General features: G+C 38.7%; 1 protein-coding gene across 44 annotated transcripts in view; it reads left to right on the forward strand.

Annotated features, from left to right (window-relative positions):
* ANK2 (ankyrin 2) overlaps positions 1–27,555 on the forward strand; it is a 654,255-nt gene that overhangs the window by 602,759 nt on the left and 23,941 nt on the right. For 42 of the 44 annotated variants that reach the window (XM_023518175.1, XM_023518165.1, XM_023518155.1 and 39 more), the window contains 8 exons: positions 2,759–2,970; positions 3,269–3,473; positions 5,860–5,956; positions 8,813–9,041; positions 9,801–9,926; positions 12,611–12,733; positions 14,667–14,699; positions 16,885–16,906. In XM_023518175.1, coding sequence (XP_023373943.1) covers positions 2,759–2,970; positions 3,269–3,473; positions 5,860–5,956; positions 8,813–9,041; positions 9,801–9,926; positions 12,611–12,733; positions 14,667–14,699; positions 16,885–16,906 — 1,047 coding nt within the window. Of the gene's footprint in view, positions 1–2,758; positions 2,971–3,268; positions 3,474–5,859; positions 5,957–8,812; positions 9,042–9,800; positions 9,927–12,610; positions 12,734–14,666; positions 14,700–16,884; positions 16,907–19,657; positions 25,889–27,555 lie in introns of all 44 variants that reach the window. The other 2 variants (XM_003798165.3, XM_023518179.1) reach the window with 2 other exon arrangements.

Below are 27,555 nucleotides of genomic sequence, written 5' to 3' on the forward strand. Positions count from 1 at the left end.
CCTAACTTGAAAACTTAGATAATTAAGATAAAAAGTGCTAAGCTATTCTGTTGTAGAACTTAACTTATACCTATACATAAGATAATATTTCTTTTTATATTATTTCTTCTTTTCTATTATTAAGGAAAATTAAGTTCATTCACTCTTATACCTGTAATTCCAACAGGGAGTTAGCCAGGATTGAATTGGATACACATCTAGTTGAGCAACTTGGTTTTTCATTGGAGCTTTAATCTCCATCAATCCCAAATCTGGTTGGGGCCAGTAAACCACAGGTTGTAATATCTTAGTTTGACTGGAGGGAAGCAGCTCATTCTCAGGCCTCCAGCGGTTACACAGAGAAAAAGTCTTAGTCCTAATACCAGGAAGCACATTCAACTTTTAGAAACTACACAAATGGGGCAAGTTCTTTGCCTAACTGCCAAGAACATGCCAAGTTGTATACAGAGCTAGATACTCAGGAACAAGTACAACTGTTTATCAAGTTATATTTCATCCAGGACTTCGGCAGTAGCTTCTGGTATACTTCCCGTAGAGTAAGGAGTAGCCTAACCACAGCTCAGTATTTCCTTCTGCTTTCTGCTGAGGTTTAAATAAGAAGAGGCCAAGCTCACCTTATCCAAAGTGTGGAGGGGAGCAAGAAATTATGCCCTACAGCTAGTAGGTCAACATTTTCTGAGCACAGTAAAAAAGATCAAGGTTCTTATTGATAAAGCTTGCTCTCTGCCATACTTTCCTGCTTCCACTTCTTGGAATCATTTCTTTTCCTATCATTTAGGTTTAAGATATTTCCCTCTGAGATATTTACCAGTTAATGATACTGCTAAGAATATACAGGTATCTTGCCTTTTGACCGGGACCTGTTCAAAACTTCCTACCTATGTAAAAGGCTCTTTTTAAAACAAAAAATCAGATTTGTTTATGTTTGTATGTTTGGAGCGATGTTCTTTTATAAATATATGCTAGTATTTGCCAGTGCATTGGTCTTCAGTTGTGTATGATCAGATCCTGCAATTTCTCAAAACATAGTTGTTCCTGACTCTAAAGAATGATCTGTAAAAATGAACAACTTTCCCTAATCCCTTAAAATTGAGTCATCCCTTTAGTTCAAATTTCTACATTTTAAACCAGTCTGATTTTTTTGTGTTGCCTTAAATATCTATACTGCAAAGTATAAAGACCTCATGATTCCATCCTCCTGATACCAGATGATACATTTCATAAGTTAATGGCATCAAGAGAAATTGAAATCCTGAATACATAATCACTGATATCCTTTTTCATAGACACAGTGACTAACTCAAACACAACCATCACATGGAAATAAACATATAAACACACGCCTGTAGTCCTAGTACTCTGGGAAGCTGAGGCTGAGGCTGAAATGGGACAGTAGATGCGAGAGAAGGATGGACCCCACTTCAAGTATAATTAAGTAATAGAAATTTATTAATAATTTGATACACCTACAGGTGCACCTGCGGGGGCTCTTGTAGTGGGCCAACAAGAAGCTCTGAATAGCTGTGGAGAAGCCTTTTTATACCATTATTCTACATAGTCATGGTGACTAGCAAGCTAGCCAATACAGAAGCCAATCATAGCAGTTAGAATGGGGTCACAGGGTAGGGGTACATATTGATTCATACATCACAAGATATATCACAAGTACATTACTTCATAATCACAAGGTGGGGTATGTCATAGGGGTTTACACAATTCAGGGTGGAGGCACATGTTTACTTAGGGTACATTAGCTCATAATTCAGGGGTACAAAACAAGTGTTGGGTAAATTTCCAAGAACAACTCAAGACCTTTTTTATCCCCGGCTTTATTTGGAATCCAACTTTCCTTTCCTCAACCCTTCCCTGCATACTTCCTCAATTTCAGGCTGTTTCTCTACCCTTGAGAGGGCTGGAACTAAAAGCTTAGGAAAGGCTTCCTTTTCAAGGGTAGGGGGTTTGTTCCCTACTGGTCTTAGGGAGGGGGATCAAGGGCTGGGGGCTTGGTTATTACAAGGCAGGTGGATTGCTTGAGATCAGGGGTTTGAGAGCAGCCTGAGCAAGAGCAAGACCCCTGAAAACTAGCCAGGCAGTGTGGTGGGCGCCTGTAATCCCAGCTATGTGGGAGGCCCAAGAGAGGTTTCTGTGAGCTATGAGTCCATGGCACTCTACCTAGGCTGACAAAATGAGACTCTGTCAAAAACAACACAAAACAAAAAAACATAAAAACAAACCTTTCCTTTCCAAAACAGATTTTGTTTCTACACTATTCCCCTGAGAACTCAAAAGGCCCTCTTTCTTCTTAAAACCACAATAACTGGTCTTTGAGCTAACTGTGAAATTTTCAAAGAGAAGGAGTTTATAAACAACTTCCTCTCCATCACAGGAACCAAGAATAGAACAGGTTCATTTTCATTCCTTAGTTGTCCTCATGCCTTTTCATTAACAAAGGTGGCCCTGCAACACTGCATCTCCAATGAGATGCTCTTCTTTCACAGAGCCTTGGAGAGTCCTAGTTTTCACAAAGAAAGAAAAAAAAAAAAAAACCCTGCAGGCTAAATGCGGGTAGGTTTTGAAAAATCGCATTTTATTTTCTTAATGATATTAGGCTAGCCCTGCTTTTAAACTCTTTCCTTTAAAAAAGAGAGAGAGAGCTGGCTGCTACATCTGTTCCCTATTAGCCATGCTGATGAATTTGCTAGAACGCTTTCAGGAAATCCGCGCGGTATGAATGAACGTGGGCCCTTTCTCATTTCAGTGCTGGACAGCCCCGAAGACCTGGAAAAGAAACGAATCTGCCGCATCATCACGCGAGACTTCCCGCAGTACTTCGCCGTGGTGTCCCGCATCAAGCAGGACAGCAACCTGATTGGCCCGGAGGGAGGCGTGCTGAGCAGCACGGTGGTGCCGCAGGTGCAGGCGGTGTTCCCGGAGGGGGCGCTAACCAAGCGGATCCGCGTCGGCCTCCAGGTGGGCCCTTGTTAGTGCAAAGGATTCTAACAGATTGTATCCCAGTGATTAAAAAATGACACTTTCAAATGAGAAATAAATTGTTAAAGAATCAAATGGTCTCTGGGTGAGGAAAACTGCCCGCAGGAGATCACAGGTCTCAAGAAGTATTTTTTCCAATGCTTAGTACTAAACAGGACTGCCTTGTTTTAAGGTCACCAAATTGATTTGTAAGCTAAACAGCAAGGCCTTTGGGGTAACAAGTTTTGACATGAAATGTCATGGTATCTTGTTTAATATTTTTATTTACTTTGAAAAGGCTCAACCTATGCACAGTGAGCTGGTTAAGAAGATCCTAGGCAACAAAGCTACCTTCAGCCCTATAGTCACGCTGGAACCCAGAAGAAGAAAATTCCACAAGCCAATTACTATGACCATTCCTGTCCCCAAAGCTTCAAGTGATGTCATGTTGAATGGTTTTGGGGGAGATGCACCAACCTTGAGATTACTATGCAGCATAACAGGTGAATCATATATAACTCTGTTAGTAGAGAGTTCTGGTAAAGAGACACGGACTGGTGTAAACGCTAAATTACCTTTGCTGTAAGATGCCTGCAGAGTTACATACATTAATTCAGGGAAAGCATTTTAATTAATGAGAGAAATGAAAGATGAAAGGAAAGGAACTAATATTTACTAAATAAAGTCTGTATGCCAAACTAAACTGTTCGCATTGTCATTCTCATCTTCGCAGTAACCCTATGACAAAAATTTAACCCCATTTTGCTGGAAAAAAAAAATTGAAAGAAGTTCTATAACTTGCCCACATTACACCATAGATCAGTGTTTTTGAAACTTTTTTCAGCTCACGGGACACTTGAACCTATAGTTAAACTGTGGCACACTTAAATTATGTGCGAAAGAGTGAAAAAAAAAATTACTGTGCCTTGACCCTGTTTCAAAAATAATGACCTTTAAAGATTTTCACAGCATACCTAAGATCCTTTTATGATTCAAGGGTTGAAATTCACTGCAATAGATATTTGGCAGAGTTGAGATTCGGACCCAAGCCCATACACCTCCAAAACCCAGGCTTCATGCCTTCACTGAAGATATCACCTTTTATAATTATACCCAATAGGTTAAATCAAACTGTTCTGTCTAGGGACTGGTTAGAGCTTTACTACGGATCTATGGAACTAACCCTGGAAAAAGAAAGTAAAGATTTTTGATGATTCACCACTTTTTATTCTTTTCAATTGGTCATTGTAGTAGCTTTCCGAACTGTTAGATGCTTCAAAGACATTCCCAGAACACTGTCTCTCCATAATAATATCACCGCAGATGATGAGAGGCAACAAAATCCACACAATCTGTTTTAGGGCTACAAAATTTAACTGATAATTTCTCTGTTTATCAGTAATTGCATGCTGTTGGCATTCCGCAAATATTAATACTGTCATTAGTAGGAACAAGAACCATCCTTGGTTGTTTTGGTACTATTAGAATTTTTTTTTTTATTTTTCCGTCCTATTGGCAGACATGTTCATCAATATTTTCTCTAATTCTCCCTTCTTATTACTATATTTTCTGTACTTCTCATAGAGCTCCACTGAGATTATCCCATAAGTTTAACAGTATGACAAAATTTTTAAATTTATGGACTATAATGAGTGTAGGGAGAAATCATATGCTTCACTTAAGATTTCTTTCCCAATTGCTGATTTCTTATTATTACTTCTTATTTGGGGGCATATTTCCCACAAATTTTGCTCCAAGTGTATATGGTTAATCTTCTATAGCGTGGAACATAATGGCATGAATGTGAAATAGGTGAGACTGAAGAATGTCGATGGCGTGCCCTGCCTTTGTAATGATCAAATAAAGACACGGTATAGGCTCAGGCACCATCTAATCTTCTTATTCTTAAGACAGGATTCTACTAAACAATTTCTTAAATATAATTAAAATTTTTTAATTAAGTAAATTTATGTATTAAAAAATACTTAGGCATTTGGAGTTTTGTATTTTTCTATGTTATATAGTTATGCTAAGATATGTATGTATTTTAAAGGCCTACTAGAATAAACTCTTCATAGCCTTTTCTGATAAACTACTCCCTTCTTTAAGAAACTTTTAATAGAGTCAAGATTTTTTTCATTTCCTTTTTTCGTCTAAAACTTGTCCTTGTTTATATCCAGTTAATTTCTCAGTGGAAATGAAAGGCAAATAGTCACTATCACCCCTCATGGTGGTTTTCCTATGAGCAGAGCCCTTTGCATTCATTTATTTTTCTCTCATTCACTCTGTGTTGTTCATGGAGCCCTTAATACAGGGTGTCCATAAAGTTCATGTGCAGTGAAAGATTGCACACTATTTTAAGTTACACACAAACTTTATGGCTACCTTGTATTTTCTGAACCTTTTTTTTTTGGCCAACTTAACGTTTGTAAATTGAGAGAAATTTTCAGTTTTTGAAAATAGTTGTGAAAAATATGATGTTCAGGAATAAAAGAGTATTTAAATTATTATTTTAACAAAGTATTCAGCTCCTTAGTCGGTCAAAGGATCTTCTAAGATAATCAACTGTATACAATTCAAAATTATCCTCAGAGCCTAGCAATTATGATGAGAGCTTCAGAGTGTCCTGCAGAGAATAGAATGCCCAGTAAACAGTTACTCTGGTTAACTTCCCCTACATGTAGTTCCTTGAGGGGTAGTGTCAGCTGTTTGTTTTCAACGTTGTCATTTTTTAGCATGTAGTTTTTAGTCATTTTGTTGTCAATGTGTCATTTTGAAGGGTGGATGGGATTGGGCTGGTGAACACAGAACCACAAAGACTTTATTTTAGAATCCAGAGTCTGGAGTTTTGCCTAATTCATTTTTTTTCCAACAATCATATTATTTCAGGTGGAACCACCCCTGCTCAGTGGGAAGATATTACAGGAACTACGCCATTAACATTTGTCAATGAATGTGTTTCCTTCACAACCAATGTGTCTGCCAGGTATGCGTGTGCAGCTCAGAAAAGCCCAGTGGGCTAGCGCCCTCCTCCAGCTCCACAAAACTGGATTTGGTTTTGTTTTATCTCGTTTCTTTAGTCTCTAAAAGCTTTTTGTTTGATTTTAAATATAGTGTGCATTCGCTTTCATGTTTTAAACTAGACCTGTCAGGAAATGCAATTGTGGCAGTACAATGACAGAGTGCTACCAGTTAGATTAAAATCTAAGGAAAATAAGTGACTGTCCGCTGTGGCTGGATGACTCTGACTCAGGCTTTATGAGCCACTGCTGATTTTTCCAGTCCTAAAGGTGTTAGGAGTGATAATTTCCTGTTGTCAACAAAATAGCCCAAATTACTTTTCCAACAGAATAAGAACAAAAACACGAAGCCCACCATGGTTTGCTTAATTGGCTTTGCGATTTCAGTGGTTCATATATATCCCAATGTATGTATGTATTTCTCATTTATGTGTTACACATTTTCAAAAAGCTGAAGTTATCTAGTTTTACAATAATTCATTTGTATGGTCTTTAATTGATTGGTAAGGATTTTCACATCTCTTTAATTGGATGTTACAACAACTTTGTGACTTATGTAGAGCAAGAGGCATTATATCCATTTTACAGGTGAGAAAACTGAAGTTGAGCATGACTAAAACTTAAATTCCTATTTAGAGAGTCGGAGGAAGAAAAGATAAAAAATACATGGCCAGTTAAATCACTGCATAGCAGTAGTTGGGCTTGGTGGCACCTGTTTCTAGTTCCAGCCACCCAGAGGGCTCAACTATTTAGTCCTATGTGTCAGTAACAGTTCTGTGTTTTAGTGTTTTCTGCTATTATGTGTCTGTAACTCTAATGCCAGAAAATGACAAGTTCTGAGTGAGAGGTATAGACCAGACGCACTAAAAGAATTCAGAGGAGGAGACTCACACTGGGATAAAGAGGGTGTCTGAGAAGAGGTGTCCTGAGACCTTTGTTGGAACCTAATGGACAGTTAGATACAAGTGGAAAACAAAATAACATGAGCAAAGATAGAACGCAGGAGATTTAATGGAAGATAACAACAGTGACCCAGGTACTCTGTAATTCAAATAGAATGAATGCTAGAAGGTGGGTCAGCAGTACTGTTTCTAGAAGGCCTTTAAAGGTAGATGAAGAAGGCAGGAGTAACCATAAATATATACGATTTTTATTTGTCATTTAAAAGATGACTAAGAAACTGCCCAGAACTACATGAAAACAAAATTACTACAAAAATAAAATCAGTTGCAGTAAAAAAAAAAAAAAAAAAATCAGCTGTTTTGCAGGAAGATGTCAAAAGTAACTAAATGGCCCAAGCATAGTAGCTCCTGCCTGGAGTCCCAGCTTGGGAGGCTGAAGTGGGAGGATCACTTGAGGCCAGGAGTTTGAGACTCCACTTCTACAAAAAAGGGTAAAATTAACTGAATTAAAACAATAGATACCAAAAATGAGGAGTATTAATAATGTAACTCCTAGATAATGAATAAAAAAGTAAATAGAGTTGGATCAACAGAAAGGAGAAAGTAACACTGAGTACCTGATGTGAGCCAGGCCCTATACTGAATCTTAAAGACGTAATGCTAATTGAACTAACCCAGACACGAGAGGACAAATATGGCATGATTCTCTTTATAAGAGGTTCTAGAATAGGCAAGTTCATGGAGACAGAAGGCAGAATAAAAGTTAATCGGGGCTGGAGTGAGGAGGGAAAGGTGGGCTTACTGCTTAATGGGTACAGAGTTTCTGTCTGGAATGATGAAGAGTTCTGGAGATGGATGGTGGTGATGGTTGCACACACTGTAAATGCATTTCATGCTACCGTACACTTAAAAGTGGTTAAAATGATAAGTTTTATATTACGTGTATTTTAGCACAGTCAGAAAAAAAGAAGAGAGATGGATCAGGAACTTGAAAGAAAGAGATGTTACTGCAAGAAGGAAATCCCAGGCATGTTTACAGATTGTGGAGAATGAGTAAGAGGAAGGACAGGAATCACCGGGGAGAGGTCCCAAAGCCAGGGAAAGGTGGAGGAAACCGTCAGGGGTGCATAAAAACAAGTGGAAGAAATTTCCACATGGTGGCCCATATTTCCCCCCTAAAGTTATTTTTCTTGGAGCCTGAGGTAAGGGGCAAAGCTCAGGGAGTGTCATAAAGGTTTGGCAATGTTACTGAATTCTGAATACAGTGATATCTAAACAAAAAATTGCCAAGCAGTATCACAGACGGAGCTGAGGCTGGTTATCATGAGGTCCTGGAGCCAGTGATTTCTTCTGAGTTATATTCAGCAGTATCTAGGAGTTCTGGAGCAGATATTTTTACATGGCTGAGTTGATACAACTTTGGTGATTGGAGAGTTCCTTGAAAAAGAGAGAGGACCTGGGGAAAAGCTGGACAGATTTTGCTGAGTTTCGGGACATGAGATGAGGAATGAGAGGGAACAGGAAGATAGAAACCAATACAGTGAGAGCATTGTCGGGATGTCTGATTTGGGGCTCACGCTACTAAAGGATTCTACAACACTGCAGATGTATTTCAGAAGAGTGAATGCTCAGAAGTTTCCAAAGAAGAAACTTCCAGCTGTAGCTCTTACAAATTGTTGCTCTTCAGAACCTGCTCTGTCTTTTCCTCTTCCTTTCTCCCTTCAGCGACCCCATCTGTCCTCCTGCCTCTCTTCTCGTCCCCGACTTGCTTTCTCTTTCTTTTGACTTTCTTCATCATCTCCCTCTCTTGCTTCTTTGAAGAAGCATTTGATGAAGGCTTTGGTCACCCTTAAGGAACTGATTTTTTTTTTAAGTGGTATACCTTAAACTTTAGATGATGGACCTTACCTCTTTTCATAGGTTCTGGCTGATAGATTGTCGACAGATCCAAGAATCCGTTACCTTTGCATCACAAGTCTATAGAGAAATTATTTGTGTACCTTATATGGCCAAATTTGTAGTGTTTGCCAAATCACACGACCCCATTGAAGCCAGGTTGAGATGTTTCTGTATGACGGACGACAAAGTGGATAAGACCCTTGAACAACAAGAAAACTTTGCTGAGGTGGCCAGAAGCAGGGATGTGGAGGTACTGTATTAAAAAAGAAAATGATTCATGCCATTTTATTATACCTTTAATAGATTATATTTCAAATAGAGTTTAATAAATAGTCATAAAAAATTGAAAGACCAGTCTACATCATGATCAGTTAGAAGGTCAAGGTCCAAAATCTTCCCCTTTTAGCCCTTTGGAGTAGATCCTGTAGGGAAGATCTCAGTGTAGGTGAGGAAGTAAAAATATTCCCTTAAAAATTATTTGGGGAAAATTATAAGTTATTGACAAATTCAAAATATGTAAGTGACTTATAGCAGATTAGGTGTTTTTGGCTTTCCTTGTTGCTCTTATTTTTTTAATAGTAACAAAAACAGTCTAGGAAGTATACCCTTTTGCATAAATGTTGAAGAAGCATATCCACTGATTTTCTATATTATTTTTTTTGAAATTTTCCATCAGTGGATATGAAAGCCCAGTAACCTGATGGTGATATAGAAAGTTAACCAATCAGAAATTTAAATTTGAGATTTAGATGTATGTGGGTTTCTGGGGGTAATGTGGATTCAGAAATGAGAACATCAAATGTCATCATGCATTGAAGATTCCCATCACTAGTAAGAAGTTGGAGTATCTTATGGGCTTTGTCAAAGGTAAAATCAGAGAGTCAGTTGGCAATTTTAAGACTATTGAATGTGTAGTTTAAGTTCCGAGTAGTACCGCCTTCTTTGTGTAAATAACAAGTTATAATTGGAGCTATCTTATTCTGTGTTGTTTTTCTCTGCTTTCACACAGGTATTAGAAGGAAAACCCATATATGTGGACTGTTTTGGCAACCTGGTACCATTAACCAAGAGTGGCCAACATCATATATTCAGTTTTTTTGCCTTCAAAGAAAACAGACTTCCTCTCTTTGTCAAGGTAATTTACACATGGAATTTTAAAATGCATTTTATTCAGATAAGGAAGGATTTGACTTCCTATAGTGGTAGAGAACATGTTCTTTTCAATTTCTAGGGATTTTTTTCACCATTATCTGTAAAGTTTTACAATCTTGGAAACCCAACCAATTCTATTTTTGAAGTTGAAAGTCAGCCTTAATTTAATACATTATTTTATGTTTAAGAATGAGAACAGTACAAATATTAGCCAGTTCATTAAGTAGAAATGGTAGCTACTCTTTTCCAAATTTGAAGCAAAGTCTATTTTACTATTATCACTTTTGAATATTTATGGTTAGATTTTAAAAATATATGTGGATTTTGCAAGTGTGAATATCAAGAGTTTTCAGTGACAACTTATTATAATAAAATCTCTCAAAAGACCCAGCATCTCACTTAAGCTGTTAAAAAATTTTGACAGATAGAGCTATAGACTTGATGATTTTTTTTAAGTTCATTCAACAAACATTATGGAGACACTTCAATGCACCTGGTGCTTCTTGTCTCTTTTTAGGAACATTAATCCAAGTTAGGGATTTGCAGTGATATATGCAAGTTTTATCCTAGATTCCAATTCTAAAGAGGACCACAAATGAATGAATGAGAAACTCGTGACATGAAAGGGGAGTAATTAATTTTACTCTACTCCATTTTCCAGCCACTCACTTTATTTCTTGTTTCTGATAATTTATTTTACTATGTTAGTGGTCCTAATGCTCTGTCCTCTCCAAGTACAGGCTGATCTCCATCCGCTTTTGTTCTAGACCTTCTTCAATAACTAATTTCCAAACTATTCATCACCAACGACTCCTTTTATTATTTTGACCCCCCCATTATTTTTACGACCATGCGTATTCAGACCTCTTTTATTAAGTTTTTCCAAGGTCTCTACTGAGTCTTTTATTGTGCTACTTCCGGTTCCATTGTTCTGCCTGATTAAGGATAGGCCCTTATACAGTACCACATGAAGCAGTAGCTGCTCAGGGGAAATGAATCCATTTAACAGCTGATGTCTGATAAAGTTGATGTATAGAAGTCATTCTACAAATAACCCAATACAAAAGTGGGCCAATGACTTAAATAGATATTTCTCCAAAGAAGATATGGACGTGGCTAATAAGCACATGAAAAGATGCTCAAGAGCTCAGGGTAATGCAAATCAAAACCACAAGGAGGTATCACATCCTACCCCTTAGGATGGTTATTATTTTAAAAAATATATTATTTAAAAAAACAAGTGTTGGAAAAGATGTGGGAAAAATGGGACCCTGATGCCTTGCTGGTGGGAATGTAAAATATTGTAGCCATTGTGGAAAACAGTATGGTAGTCCCTCAGAAAACTCAACTAGTTAAATACAGAATTAGCATACAGATGATCCAACAATTCCACTTCTCAGCATATACCCCAAAGAGTTAAAAGCAGGACTTGAGCAATTACCAGTGTTCTCAGCAGCATTAGCCACAGTAGCCAAAATGGAAGTAACCGAAATGTCCGTTGGCAGAAGAATGGATAAATGAAATGTGGTACATCCATGCAATGGAATGTTATTCAGCCTTAAAAAAGGAATGAAATTCTGATACATGCTGCAATCTGGTAAATGAAATAAACCATACCCAAAAGGACAAATACCATATAAGTCCACTTATAGGACATCAGCATGAAGACAATAAATAGAAGGGTGGCTAGGGAAGGGGTGGATGGGAAGTTATTGTTTGATGGACACTAATGGACACAGAATTTCAGTTTGGGAAGATGAACATCATTCTAAAGATGAATGATGGTGATGGTTATATAACATCATGAATGTACTTTATTCTACTGCACTGTCCACCTAAAAATTATTAAGTTTCATGTTATATATATTTTACTCTAGTCAAAAAAAAGTAAGACACTCTGATACAGGCTGTAATATTGATGAACTTCAAAAACTTTATGCTAAGTAAAATAAGCGAGACTCAAATTATATTATATGCTTCATTTGTGTGAGGTACCTCTCTCCTATGTGGAGAGAGAAAGTAGAAGAGAGGTGACGAGGGACTGGGGAATGGGGAATTACTGTTTAATGGGTATATTTTTTGTTGGGACAATAGAAAGTTCTGGATAGTAGTGGTGATCACACAACTTTGTGAATATGCTTTAATGCCACTGAATTGTACATTTTGAAATAGCAAAAATGGTAAATGTTATGGTATATTGATTTTACCACAATTATTTTAAAAGCTGAATAAGTTCTAGAGTACTAATGTGTAACATGGAGACAATAGTTAATTATAATGTATTAAATACTTTAAATTTGATAAGAGAGATCTTAACTGCTCTTACCACAAAAAACAAGGGAGAGTAAATTATGTGAGGTGGTGGTTAATTATTTTGACTGTGGTAATCATTTCACAATGTATACATATATCAAATCATCACTTTGTGTAATTTAAATATATGCAGGTTTTGTTTGTCAGTCATATTTTAGTAAAGCTGAAAAATAATCCACAAATGATTTTTAGGAAGTCATTTTAAAAGGTAATAGGAGAAGAGAAAAAGGAAGCCCTCTGAATTCTTACACAGCAGTGACAAATAAATTTATTTGCTTTCTTTAAGTATCATCCAGTTAAATTAAATAGTACATCACAAATACGATTGAAGCATGAATGTCATTTTTGTTTCAGGTGCGTGATACAACTCAGGAACCTTGCGGACGACTATCATTTATGAAGGAGCCAAAATCCACGAGAGGCCTGGTGCATCAAGCTATTTGCAACTTAAACATCACCCTGCCGATTTATATAAAGGTATTGTAAAATCTGCTATAGTGCAGTGCGAGCAGTGTGGGAACTGACTGTCAAGTCTTTTAAAGTGAACATGAGCAAAGGCACTGAATCCAAGCATGTATAAGCATCACTTTTGACTCCCTGTTGAGTTTATAATTTTCCATTTAACTATGGAAAAAAGTAGTTTCTTCTTATTTTGCATTAAATACATTTTGATGGGAAAATTCTATTAACACGTATTAGACATGGAAGAGAGAAAATTGAGTTTAAGATTTAACTTTTCGAACTTACTTTTAAAGATAATTGCCTTTGTCTTCATTTTTATGTACTCTCTTGTAACTATACAAGTGCATTTGGTTCTACCGAAATATGAGAGTTTTTTTTTATTAGCTTCTGCTTACTCCCAATTCGCAGGTGGATTATGTATTATTCAATTCAGAACCACTTCATGATACTTTATCTTTTTGCTAAATAATAACCTATTCGTCTTAAAACATATTTTAGGAGTATAAAAATTTTTCAATGATTTTAATATGATTCATATAAGAAATATTCTCACATTACAAGAAACAGAGTTAAAATATTGTTGAAAAGGAAAAATTCATTCTTTACCAAGAGTCTACCTGCAGAAATGACTTTCTTTTCAAACTTCTCCCCATTACAGAATTCCTTGAATATTCTTGATAAATCAAAGACCACAACTGAGTTATGTAAATGTTGTAGAAAAATTGCTAACCATTTTTAAGTTTTTAATTTTTTTTTTTTAAGAACCAATATCCCCTCTGAATAAGACATTCCTGCATAACAATCTAGATAGTTGTAACAATTTGTCAGTGTGTATCTCACAGGTCAGGGAGGGAGATGAGTTACAGCTGCTGAAACCTGGAGGAGAAGTAGGAATAAAATTAAAATCCTAAAGCTTAACTCCACAAAACAAAAAATTTCTTATCCCACTTTTCCTCCACCACAGTTGTCAAATTGCATATTTGATGAATTAATTATTCTTATAAATAGAGATCAATCATAGAGCCAAAAGCTCGTAGTGTTAAGGTTGACATTATAAATAATAAATGAAAAAGTGAAATCGCATCTATCTCTCTCTCTATATATAAATGTACATGTTATTCCAAGAATTAGAATATAGCAATGGGTATATCAATACAAATGAGCTTAATCCAATGGTCCTCTGATGGTACAGAATGTATTTTGGGGTGTGTGAGCCCGATCAGTAGTGAGTGACTGAGGCAGAATGCCAAATAAGAACCACACAGAGGTGGCTGGGCGTAGTGGCCCAGAGAAATAGGGACTGCTGTGGGCAAGCCACATGAGTGATCTGAAAGGGTGAATGAGCTTTGGATGTGCTATAAAAGAAAGCATTTATTTTATTATTATAGTTTATTTCTAAGTCAAAACATATCAGAAACAGCTATTAATTGTGTGATGGTCCACAATCATTTCCTGTTTAGTCATTCAAAGCAAAAGAAAGCCATGCCAATTGTCATACATTTAAGATGTACTTCAGAACTTAGACCTTTACTATCATAAAACTTCTAATTATTATTGCCCGTATATTGAAAATAATTTTACCATATGTTTATTTGTAGCTTTCAAGCTTTTAACGTTTTCAACCAATATCTGTAATGACTAGAATATCATCCTGCTGTAAATTCCTTAAACGTCAAACTTCCAGACTGCTGGTTACTAGCATCTGAAATTAGCATATTTATAATTTGGGTTCTTTTGTCTCTCGTATGTACATACTTTTGTATTTAAATCAATATTTGTTAGATTCTCTTTATCTTCTATAAACTGTTAGTAAGAAAAATTAAGAGTGTACTGTGACTGTCTACTTGCCTGTTGAGACAGAATATTTACTCCTTTTTCTTCTTCTAAATACTATCTCCTCTTCCTTCTCTCTTTTTTTCCATCTTGCATGGCATCTTGGGGCGGCAAGGAATCAGAGTCAGATCAAGAACAGGAGGAAGAGGTAATTTTATGAGTGTTACTTGTTAACGGCTGTGTCATTGCTGTAACCACTACAAAGAGCACATAGTTAGTCGGGGTTCTTAGAAGGGATGGGCGGTTGTTCTTAGCAAATAAAGGAGCACAATTTTACTTCACCTGCTGGAGCATCTTTTTCTCATCTGATTGGCTGACTTCAGAGAATAGTTAAAAGGTTCCCTATAAATTGTTGACATCTACCAACTACTGAAGGCGAAAGCATTATCTCAATAGTTCTTAAAGGTTAGACTAAAGAATTCTGCAAGTCGGAACATTTTTTATAACAGTATGAAGACACAGTTTGCGTTTTGAATTCTCATATCCTCACAAGCTTCAGAGAGTTTTCCAGAGCCTGTATTACATGTGACAACATCACCACTTTGACAGTTCATGGAATGGGTACTCGTGTACTAGCATTTTCTCAACTTTAATTTTTAAAACATATATTTATAATGTTTTAACATATAAATAATTAATATGTTATGCATTAATATGCATTTTCTCAACTTTAATTTTAAAACATATATTTATAAGGTTTTAACATATAAAAAATTAACATATATAATTTTCTTAACTTTAATTTTTAAAACATATATTTATTTATATGTATCGCAGATCAACAAAAGTTCTTTGGGCTCTTCAGTAATTTTCAGGACTGTAAAGGGGTCCTAAGACCAAAGAAGTGGAGAATTACTGAGACCACAACAGTTTAAGGATCATATAGTTCATCTGTTAGGCTGTCATAACTTTGTAATGCAGAACTGTATGAATAATGAGAATTTTTAATATGGTAGATGTTTACCAAGTGCTCCACATACCTCATCAACCCTGATCTCTCACGACCACCCTAGGAGATGTGTGCCCTTGTATCAGAGGTGAAAAAACAAGTCTTAGAGAGGCTACCTTGAATAAATAGCCATTTGAATTATATCTGCTTCAACGTTGAAAGCAAATATGTCTTTGTCTCCCTTGTAAAGATCTGAACGTGCCCAAATATTATAATATAAATGCCCAAATAGAGTATAAATAGAGATTGGAAAACTTTTTATATTTACCTGTTAAAACATCAGTTCCTATTCCTAAGATGCAGTTGTTATTGGTTACATGTAAGTGTTTTCAAATATACTAGTTTTCTTTTTAAAATGTTACTCTGATGTATTTAAAATATAAGTGAAAGTATAAATACCTTTGTACCCCCCAGCTTAAACTGTAAGGCCTTATCAGTTCAGAGAGTTCCCCCGAGTTCACTTTCCTTTCTGCTATCTTGGCAGCCGAGCAGAGAGGGAAGGGTGATTAGAAACTCCCTGCCCTGCTGTCTAGAGCCCTGTGAACAGGCCGCTCATGATAAGGCTGAAGTCATTCTTCCCTCAACTGCACGGTCACTCTTTGTCTCACATCCTCCATCTCCTTCCTGTACTCAGTGATTCTATCACAGGTACCCACACACCTGCTTGAAAGAGCAATAAAAATTGTGAAGCCAGCTTAGCCATAGTCACAAATGAGTATTTTCTATTAGATGATTATCATTTTTTTTAATTGTTGAGGATTCATTGAGGGTACAGAGAACCAGAATACAGTGATTGCATTTGTTAGGTAGAGTCCCCCTTATCATTGTGTCCTGCCCCCAAGAAGTGTGTCACACACCATATTGAATACTTTCAGGAACTATTCCTGGCCATATTGCCAGTTTTTATTCTTTTCAGATTTGGAATGCTGGCTTGTTATTAACGATGATGAAACTACTCCCGTCCAATGTGTCACCCTGGCAGGGTGATTGTCTTTCTCTCCTTTTTCTTCACTAAATTGACACTTACTTGTTTAATACTGACTTCAGCCTTTCCTGACCTTCTTCATATATAGAGAGAGATATAGATAGATATCTATTTCTAACATCAAACACAGCCTGGCTCATACCTTCCCAGGATACCATGTCAGAAAGACTTTCTACCAGTAGCGTCTAGAAAAGAGATTTTTTTTTTTTTTTTGGTTCAAAGTTAGGATAAGAATCATGGGGACTCTCAGGAAAAACTACATCAGATTATTCTGACCTCCCTCTAGCTTCCAGTGTCAGCCCCGTGTGTGTGACTATGAACAGGACCTTATTGTGCCCATCAGGGCTATGAGCCAAGGTGCTGTTTGTAACCATTCAATTTATGTATGTTTTCTTTCAGATCGATATGACATCAGAAAAAAGTAAGATTTTAAATAAAATTGAGTTTGTTTGAAAGCTGGCTATAATTTTTTTTTTTTAAAAAGCATGAATTTAAATGAAAGCTAATTGCTGTTACTAACCACTGTAACAATTATATTCTTATATTAACTTTATTAATCATTAATATATATTTATAAAAGCAGCTTGGCCAGTTAAATTACAAACATAGCTAATCTGTGAGCTAATTAGCAGTAAGATGCAATGATTATTCATCTAAGCATTCACTTCTTTGGACATCCTTGTTAACTTGGTATTGCTGTTATGCTTGTTTAGAAACCCACCCTACCGTTTTGTCCATTTGTTGACATAACACTGTCATCCCATTATATTTTAAGCACTGACGTGACAGTATCACTTTTCACCTAAAGCAACAGTGACTTCCTTAGAGAGCTCATAACTTTCGTAGGACACACCTGCAAAAGTGATACTGTCTCTAGTTCTTAGCTGACGCTAACTCCCCACCACACCCCTGCCCTCCATCGCTCCCTTGTACTTGCTGTGGTGAAGTGTAAATAACATCTGAAGGGCTGACGTCTAACAGACTTCTGTGAAAACTTTCTGGAAAAAAAATGTAGGAGCCACGAAGGCAAAATTTACAACTTCCTAGGTGAAATCACTGATCACCACAGTAATCAGTAATTAACAATGTGTTGCTATAGGGCTGCTTTTAAATAATGACGCAAGTCCCAGAGACCTTATGAGAGCTATCTTAGAATTCATTTCAGGTTTGTAATAGTCAATTCACCTTTTGGTTTGTTGGCCTACTTCTGATAACTGTCTGGTTTCTTGTGTGGAAATTCAAGTTGGATTTGATTAAAGGCTTCCTGGCTTTAATGGTCCAAGTGCTCTTAGAGGAAAAAATTCTCATTTTTATTGTTCATTGATTATAAGATTTATTTTGTTTTACTGTATTTCAGAGTAATATTCCCAGCAGGAGAGAACTTAGAGCCCGGTTTAATGTGGTCATCAGGCCCTATACAATGATCCGAGGGCTTTTTTTTTAAGTCCTAGCACAGTGTAATTTACTACCAAGTTATTGAACTAGACTTCATTGAGACTTACCCTCATGTTAAATTATTATTCGGGACTAGTATGCTTGAGGTTCTGGATGTTTTTATTGGCTTACCTAACTAAATCTGTATTGATATAAATTATTTTGATACATTTTGTATATGTACATTCTTAAACTATGTCTCCTCAATAAATACAGATTCCCTTAAGAGAAGGCACTTTTGTTTATATACATTTATTGCCTTCACTGATTTATCTTTTGTTTTGAGTGATTTGATTTTATTTTCCCACTTTCTTCTTCAGAGCTACTAATTTATTTAAATGACCCTTTATTTTGGTCCTGGGATGTAAGCTAGTAAGACTTAATCCACCCATCCACTTAGCTCAACTGTTTAAAAAGAAAAAAGAGGGAAAACCATTACCATGTTGCTATAATGCCATGGATTCTCCTGAATGACTGATAGGTATCCTTTTAAACATTTTAAAAGTTTCGAATACAAACATGTGTTTGGTTTTGTTTTAAAGACAATCAGTAAATAATGTTTCACCTAGGTATGAAATCATCTTTAAAGTGGGCCTCCGCTGAAGGAACTCTTTCCTAAAGTCTTTTTATGAATAAATCTGAAGAGAGTTTGAGTTTTCCTCCTTGCCCACGTGTGCAGGCCTCCACCGCCTACACCTTGAATATGCTACAGTCAGCATCTTACATGCAGACTTGTAGGGAGATGAATACACTTCACCACCGTAATGCTTTACATATCCGTTCTAATTTCTTGCCATCGTCCTGCCCATGCGTTTCAGCAAGGCCGACTCTCCCAGCAGTTTTACTCCACCTTTGCTTTGCATGGAAATAACTTGGCTTACATAAACTGTGCGTGTGTCCCGTGTGACTGTCTCCGATTTGGGTTGCCATGCATCACATTTTAACTTTGGACTCACATCTAAGTTTAATCACAGTGTTGTACCTGTTGGTTTTCCTTCCTTTCCTTTATTTCCCTCCTTGGTCTGTCCATTTTGTGTCTAAACAAGGAGGTTGCTCCAAGGAAAGGGCCACGCCTCTTAGCACCAGACTGTTTGTTTCATTGTTAGGTGTGAATTTCCCTTAGAGGAAATGCCGGTTTGCAGCTGATTCAGATACATTTCATATAATCTTGTTTATTGGCAGAACTAAACATACTGAATTCCACATTTTTTATATTCTTAAGAAAAATGTGTATATGTCATTAGATGGTATTCTGAGTTTGCTACTACTGGCTTTCTCCTAGGGGAAATCAACTTTCTGCAATTTCTAATGCTTTTTTCTTATTATTTCCCCATGGTTGGTTTTTTTTTTCAACATTGATCTGTAACATCCGAACAATCTTGAGATACTTCTGTGTAATTTCACTGCGTTCTTTCTTTGTTTTGATTTGTGATGGTTTTTTTTTTATTTGTGTGTGTGTCTTGATTATTTGTGGTAGCTTTGTTGTATGTGTGGATGTGCTATAAGTGAGAAAATTAAGCAAGTTATTTCCTGCTCATTTTTCCTTTTCAGTTTTTTTTCCGTTAGCCTTGCTTTGCTCTTGTACCCTGAAGCCTTGTGGATCCACCATTCCCAGCCCATTTTGTTGCCCTTCCCACCACGACAGGAAAAGAGGCTGTGTCGTTTCAGTCCTGATTACATTTGCCAATATCTTTTTTGATTTCCATTTTACTTTCAATGTTTTTCATTCACATCAAAGATGATGAGACAGAATCTACAGAAACATCTGTCCTGAAAAGTCACCTGGTTAATGAAGTTCCTGTCCTAGCAAGTCCGGACTTGCTCTCGGAAGTTTCTGAGATGAAACAAGATTTGATCAAAATGACCGCCATCTTGACCACAGATGTATCAGATAAGGCAGGGTCCATTAAAGTGAAGGAGCTGGTGAAGGCTGCTGAGGAAGAGCCAGGAGAGCCTTTTGAAATCGTTGAAAGAGTGAAAGAGGACTTAGAGAAAGTGAATGAAATCCTGAGAAGTGGGACCTGCATGAGGGAAGAAGCCAGTCTGCGTAGGGCTCAGTCCAAGAGAGGGTTAGTGGAAGAGGAATGGGTGCTCGTCAGTGACGAGGAGATAGCAGAGGCTAAGGAGAAAGCACCGTTAGAAATCACCGACTACCCCTGTGTAGAAGTTAGAATAGATAAAGGGACCAAAGTAAAAGCAGAGAAAGACTCGACAGGGCTAGTCAAATACCTTACTGACGATCTGAACTCCCACGGGTCTCTGCATAAAGAGAAGCCACAGACAGTTCAAGACACGGCAGGGGAGAGACGTGAGGCTCCGGCTCTTGGCAAGAGCTCTGAAAATAAGGGGAAAGGCCTCCCCTCGGATGAGACACCGAGTGCCCAGAAACAGCCCAGACCAAGCCTGGGCATAAAGAAGCCAGTAAGACGGAAATTAAAGGAAAAGCAGAAACAAAAAGAGGAAAGTTTACAAACGAATGCAGAAAAAACGGAATTTAAAAAGTGTAGTTCAGAAGAGTCACTGGAGGAAGACGCAGGTTTAGCCCCTGAACCTCTTCCCACGGCAAAGGCCACATCTCCTTTGATAGAAGAAACTCCCATTGGTTCCATAAAGGACAAAGTAAAGGCCCTTCAGAAGAAAGTGGAAGACGAGCAGAAAGGACGAAGCAAGTTGCCTGTCAGAGTCAAAGGCAAAGAGGACACGCCAAAGAAGGCCACCCCCAGGGCACATGCAGCGGCATCACCCTCCCTGAAGTCAGAGAGGCACGGGCCAGCGTCTCCCTCCTCTAAAACCGACAGACATTCTTCTCTTGCCTCCTCCACAAAAACGGAAAGGCACTCTCCAGTATCACCCTCAAGTAAAACTGAGAAACACTCTCCCGTGTCACCCTCTCCAAAAACTGAGCGACATTCACCTGTGTCATCGTCAAGTAAAACTGAGAAACACTCACCTGTATCACCCTCGTTGAGAACTGAGAGACACTCCCCTGTGTCATCTACCAAAACGGAAAAGCACCCACCTGTTTCACCAGCAGGCAAAACAGACAAACGTCCCCCTGTGTCACCTTCTGGGCGAACAGAGAAACATCCACCAGTATCACCAGGGAGAACAGAAAAACGCCTGCCGGTTTCACCTTCTGGAAGAACAGAAAAGCATTCACCTGTGTCGAGCGCGGGGAAAACCGAGCGGCACCTGCCTGTGTCACCGTCCGGGAAAACAGAAAAGCAACCGCCAGTCTCCCCCACATCGAAAACAGAAAGGATCGAGGAAACGATGTCTGTTCGGGAGCTGATGAAGGCTTTCCAGTCGGGACAGGACCCATCGAAACACAAAACGGGACTCTTTGAGCACAAGTCAGCAAAGCAGAAGCAGCCACAAGAAAAAGGTAAAGCTCGGGTAGACAGAGAAAAAGGGCCTGTACTAACCCTAAAAGAAACGCAGAAAACAGAGACTCAGACAATCAGAAGAAGTCAGAGATTCCTGGTAACGGCAGCTCCAGAGTCCAAAAGAGGAGTCCGTGCTCCTTCTGTAGGGTTTAAGAAAGAAGATGCAGCTGGAGACAAGGAGAAGGTTCTCAGTCACAAATTACCTGAATCTATTCAGTCAGCAGCTGAAGAAAAAAGCCATAAAGAGAGTGAACTCCCCAAAGAAAAGATGGCTGACGAACAGGCAGACCTGGATCTTCAGATCAGCCCAGACAGGAAAACCTCCACAGACTTTTCTGATGTCATTAAGCAAGAGTTAGAAAACAATGACAAATATCAACAATTCCGCCTGAGTGAAGAGACAGAAAAGGCACAGCTTCACTTAGACCAAGTCCTCACTAGTCCTTTCAATACCACCTTTCCGCTAGATTACATGAAAGATGAATTCCTGCCGGCTCTGTCCTTACAGAGCGGCGCTTTGGATGGCAGTTCGGAAAGCCTAAAGCAAGAAGGGGTAGCAGGCTCTCCCTGCGGCAGCCTCATGGAGGGCACCCCTCAGATTAGTTCAGAAGAAAGCTATAAGCACGAGGGCCTAGCAGAGACCCCCGAGACCAGCCCAGAAAGCCTTTCTTTCTCCCCCAAGAAAAGTGAGGAGCAAAGTGAGGAAACAAAGGAAACCACCAAGTTAGAAGCACCGACAGAAATTCCGTTAGAAAAAGAACATCTCATAACCAAAGACACTTCTGATGGTTGTGAAGAGCAAGGTGCTGCAGTCTCTGCTGATGGCTCAGAGCCCTCCACTGAGTGTGTTCACAAAGAGGGTTCTCCAGACCCTTCCATAGGTACATGCCCCAAACGAGAAGGTGATTGCCCTGGCAGCTCTAGCATATCATTGGCAAAGGAGATATCCAAGGCCCTGACAGAGGACACAGCCTGTGATGAAGGTAGTTCATCCCACAGGACACAAACTGATAGTGAGACTCAGGAAGCCACAACCCCCTCAAATGAGACAAAGGCCTGCCCCCCATCTGATGCTTCTGTAAAGACAGACACAGGAGTAGAATCAAAACCTCAGGGAGTTATAAGAAGTCCCCAAGGGTTAGAACTTGCACTCCCTAGCCGAGAAAGTGAAGTCTTCAGTCCTGTGGCTGATGAATCATTAGCAGTAAGCCACAAGGACTCTCTGGAAGCCAGCCCTGTGCTAGAAGATAACTCGTCACACAAAACTCCTGATTCTCTGGAGCCCAGTCCTCTGAAAGAGTCCCCCTGCCGTGACTCTCTTGAAAGTAGCCCCGTTGAACCAAAGATGAAGGCTGGAATTCTGCCAAGTCATTTTCCTCTTCCTGCGGCTGTTGCCAAAACAGAACTTTTTACAGAAGTGGCCTCCATGCGGTCCCGGCTCCTCCGAGACCCTGATGGCAGTGCCGAGGATGACAGCCTTGAGCAGACATCACTCATGGAGAGCTCAGGGAAGAGCCCTCTCTCTCCCGACACCCCCAGCTCTGAAGAAATTAGCTATGAGGTCACACCCAAAACCACAGATTCCAGCACACCAAAACCAGCTGTGATTCATGAATGTGCAGAGGAGGATGATTCAGAAAATGGGGAGAAAAAAAGGTTCACACCTGAAGAGGAAATGTTTAAAATGGTAACCAAAATCAAGATGTTCGATGAACTTGAACAAGAAGCAAAGCAGAAAAGGGACTACAAGAAAGAACCTAAACAAGAAGAATCTTCTTCTTCCTCTGATCCAGATGCTGATTGTTCAGCAGATATGGATGAAACAAAACATATGGGGAGTGCAGAGGTTGTATGTGATGTCCCTGTAGTAGTGACTTCAGAGGGCAGAAAGACTTCTTCCTCCTCAGAAAGTGAACCTGAATTGACACAGCTGAAAAAAGGTTCGGACTCAGGCCTTCTGTCAGAACCAGTTATTCGAGTGCAACCTCCTTCTCCACTTCCATCCAGCATGGACTCCAATTCCAGTCCAGAAGAAGTACAATTCCAGCCTATAGTTTCTAAACAATATACTTTCAAGATGCATGAAGATACTCAAGAAGAGATAGGTAAATCAGAAGAAGAGTCCCAGTTAGCTGAAGACAGTCATACTCCTTTCACTGGTGACACTGATAGGTCCTGTGATGATCTAAGCAGAGACCCTGATGGAGCAAAAATTTGTGATGGCCATGGATGTGAGGTCACAAGTCATAGCAGTTCAACCACTCCTATCTCTTCAGGCCTACAGAGTAGTTCAAATGGTGATGATGTTGCTGGACAGCCAGTCATCTATAAAGAATCATTAGCTCCCCAAGGCACACAGGATGAGGACACAGAAGGAAAAAAGCTGGATGATGTTGCTACAGGGGAATCTCCACAAGTGGATTGCTCCAATGAAAGTGCTTCATCTTTGTCCTCTTTGCCTCATTGCTCAATATCTGAAGGAAAAGAATTAGATGGAGGCATATCCTGCACATCATCTACTGCGAAAATGGAGGTTACAAAAACTAATGAAACATTTGAGAGCTTACCAAAGAAGTGCTCCACTCACGATTCATCCATTACTACTCAAACAGATAGATTTTCCATTGATGTTCCAGTGTCTGACCTGGCTGAGACTGATGAAATCTGTGGTCCTCAAATCACAAGCCCTTATGAAAATGTTCCTTCTCAATCTTTTTTCTCTAGTGAACAAAGCAAAACCCAAACAGATTCAAATCACATCACAGGTTTTCACTCTTCTGAAGCATATTCTGACACAATCACGTCCTCCATTGAAGATGCAGTAGTGGCAGCCTCCTTTAGTAGTGCTGTTTCAAGTGAAGAATCTAATTTTGAGGGTGAGAGCATGAAAATAGAATCCAAACAAGAAAGTCCCTTATGGGTACAGCAATCAGATAGAGCCTCTTCATCTACAGAACCTACCATGTCCACTGCATCAGCAGTTGTTGGTGAACAAATAAGCAAAGTTATCATCACAAAAACTGATGTGGACTCTGATTCCTGGAGTGAAATTCGTGAAGATGATGAGGCTTTTGAGGCTCGAGTGAAAGAAGAAGAGCAAAAGATATTTGGTTTGATGGTAGATAGACAATCACAGGGTACCACTCCTGATACCACTCCTGCGAGGACCCCAACTGAAGAAGGGACTCCAACAAGTGAGCAAAACCCATTTCTCTTTCAGGAAGGAAAATTGTTTGAGATGACCCGAAGTGGTGCCATTGATATGACCAAAAGGTCTTACGCAGATGAAAGTTTTCACTTTTTCCAGATTGGTCAAGAATCCAGGGAAGAGACACCCTCTGAAGACATAAAAGAAGGGACTACTGGAGCAGAGTCCCCACAACTGGAGACTTCAGCTGAGTCACTGGCACTTTCAGAATCAAAAGAAACAGTGGATGATGAAGGAGATTTACTTCCCGATGACCTGAGTGAGGAAGTAGAGGAAGTACCTGCTTCAGATGCTCAACTTAGCTCCCAAATGGGGATTTCAGCCTCCACAGAAACATCAACAAAAGAGCCTATTTTTGTAGGGACTGAGGACCTCCCTGCTACGCAAATGGGTGATGCACCTCCTGTGTCTGGTGTGAAGCAGATATCTTCCCCTGACTCCCCTGAACCTGTTGTAAAAGTTCAGTTAGATTTTTCCACAGTTACCAGGTCTGTATATTCAGATAGGGATGATGAGTCTCCTGATTCTTCCCCAGAAGAACAGAAGTCAGTGATTGAAATCCCTACTGCACCCATGGAGAATGTGCCTTCTACTGAAAGCAAATCCAAAATTCCTGTAAGGACTATACCCACTTCAACTCCAGCACCTCTATCTGTAGAGTATGAGAGTTCACTCTCTGAAGATCTATCCAGTCTGGATGAGGAAAGCAAGGAAGATGAAATAAAACCAAAGTCCAAGATCCCTGTCAAAGCACCCATCCAAAGAGTCGAGCAGGCACTGTCACATCTAGACTCTTTGCAGGAGACAGTGGCTCCTCAGGAACAGGACATGACAAGCAGAGCACCAGATAATAGAAACAAATTTGAATCTGATGCTAGTTCTATGGACTCAAAGACCAAATGCTCAGTAAAAATCAGAAGTTATGCTGAGATAGAGACAGAGAGTGGAGAGGGGGAAGATGAACTTGAGTTAGAGTCAGAAGAAGGGGTCGTGAGATCCAAGATATTTGCATCCCGATTGCCAGTTAAGAGCAGAAGCACCACATCTTCCTTCAAGGGGGGCACGAGTCCTACAAAAGAAAGTAAGGAGCATTTCTTTGACCTTTATAGAAACTCCATAGAATTCTTTGAAGAGATTAGTGATGAGGCTTCCAAGTTAGTGGATAGACTTACACAGTCAGAAAGGGAACAGGAGTTAGTTTCAGATGATGAAAGTAGTAGTGCCCTGGAAGTTTCAGTAATTGAAAATCTGCCACCTGTTGAGACCGAGCACTCAGTTCCTGAGGACATCTTTGACACACGGCCCATTTGGGATGAGTCCATTGAGACTCTGATTGAACGCATCCCTGATGAAAATGGCCATGACCATGCTGAAGGTATTTGCCAGCCACTGGGATTCCCTGTGCTACGCATGTCATAAATTTGATATAGTTTCTTCGTATGTTTGTTTTATTTGGTGATTTGTGTCTCATTTTCTTTTTAAGCTTTCTGTAGTGGTTAATGTGTTTGTGTAAGCCCTTTGTGTTTTGTGCTTTCTCTGTATAACTCTTGTCTATGAAAACAATCTCAAGATTGAGTAATGAGAATGCTTATGGAAAACATAAACATAATAACCAGGCACCAGCAATCTTGCCTTTTCTTTAGCTGCTGCACGTCAAGGCCATGCAAGCTTTGAGTTTTGTTGTTCTGAATTTTCAAGCTTAGCCTCAAATGAAGAACTTTTGCTTTTGCACATGAATATGTTGGTTTTTGTTTCATAGTATGAGGACTCAGTGCTTTTTCTTCTTACCTTTGGGCACTTTAAAATAATTTGCACTTAAAATTTTGCAATCATTAGGAAGCCATTTGCTTAAGAAGATTTTATATACTATGATATTCTAATTGTTATGGATCTGTTTTTAATTCAGAAAGGTTGGATTTCAGATACCCTTGGTAAACACTTTAAGCAAACAAACCTAAGGTAAAAATATGCTTTTCATTTATTTGGGAGATGAATGACAACTGTACTCCAATTAGACGCAGCAAACAACAAAAACTCAAACTTTGCACAATTTAAGTTGAATGTGAGGGGATGATGGCTCTTTGAATTAGAAAAAAAGAAACCATAGATGTTTTGAAAAGTAGCCACTGGTCTTCCAATATCTCTATAATGAAGACTGTTACTCTTAAATTTGGGTTATATTAAATTTTGGGGTAACAAGTTCTAAAATGCTATCTATCAATCAATAGGAGTAAAAAAATAAATGAGAAAGTTATAGTTTGTTTAGTGAGTAATATAGGAGCTTACGTAGTAGCAAGCAGGCAGAACCCTTGCTCAAAAGACATATATATACACTAACACAGCATTCACATACAAATCCAAGATGGTCTGATCAATCTCTCATCAAGATCTCTTGTGAAGCTACAGTGATTTCTTCTTCTTCCTTTTTTTTTTTTTTTTTCCCTAGACAGAGTATAACCTTGTTGCCCAGGCTAAAGTGCAGTGGCATCATCAAAGCTCACTACCACCTCAGATTCCTGTGCTGAAAAAAACCTCCCTCAGCCTCCCAGGTAGCTGGTTGTACAGGCATATGCCACCATGACTAGCTAATTTTTTTTCTATTTTTAGTAGAGACAGGATTTCATTCTTTCTCAGGCTTGTCTCAAACTCCTAAAGTCAAGAAATCCTCCTGCCTCAACCTTCTAGAGTGCTGGGATTACAGACATGAGCCACTGTACCCAGCCTGAGGTGATTTCATTCAGAAATGACCTGGAAGTGATCTATACAGGCAACAATAAGAAGTCCTACCAATTACTGCTGCATCTCATTTATGTCTTCTCTAGTGTTTTATGAACCAATTGGTTATCTTATGGTGGGCAGTATCCTCGCAGATAATTTTAAAGAAAAGTCCTAACATTGCTGGAAATTAACAATTTATATAATTATGTCCAATAGTAAGTCTTGATTAAAGAGATATGGAAGCAGATGGTTTTCATGATTCATATTTATTCCCCATCCCACCCCAGAAATCAAACACACAACTTTAATATGATCTAAACTGTA

The sequence above is a fragment of the Otolemur garnettii genome, unplaced genomic scaffold (genome assembly GCF_000181295.1).
Source record: "Otolemur garnettii isolate 467f Iridium unplaced genomic scaffold, OtoGar3 scaffold00129, whole genome shotgun sequence".
Taxonomy (NCBI): Eukaryota; Metazoa; Chordata; class Mammalia; order Primates; family Galagidae; genus Otolemur; species Otolemur garnettii.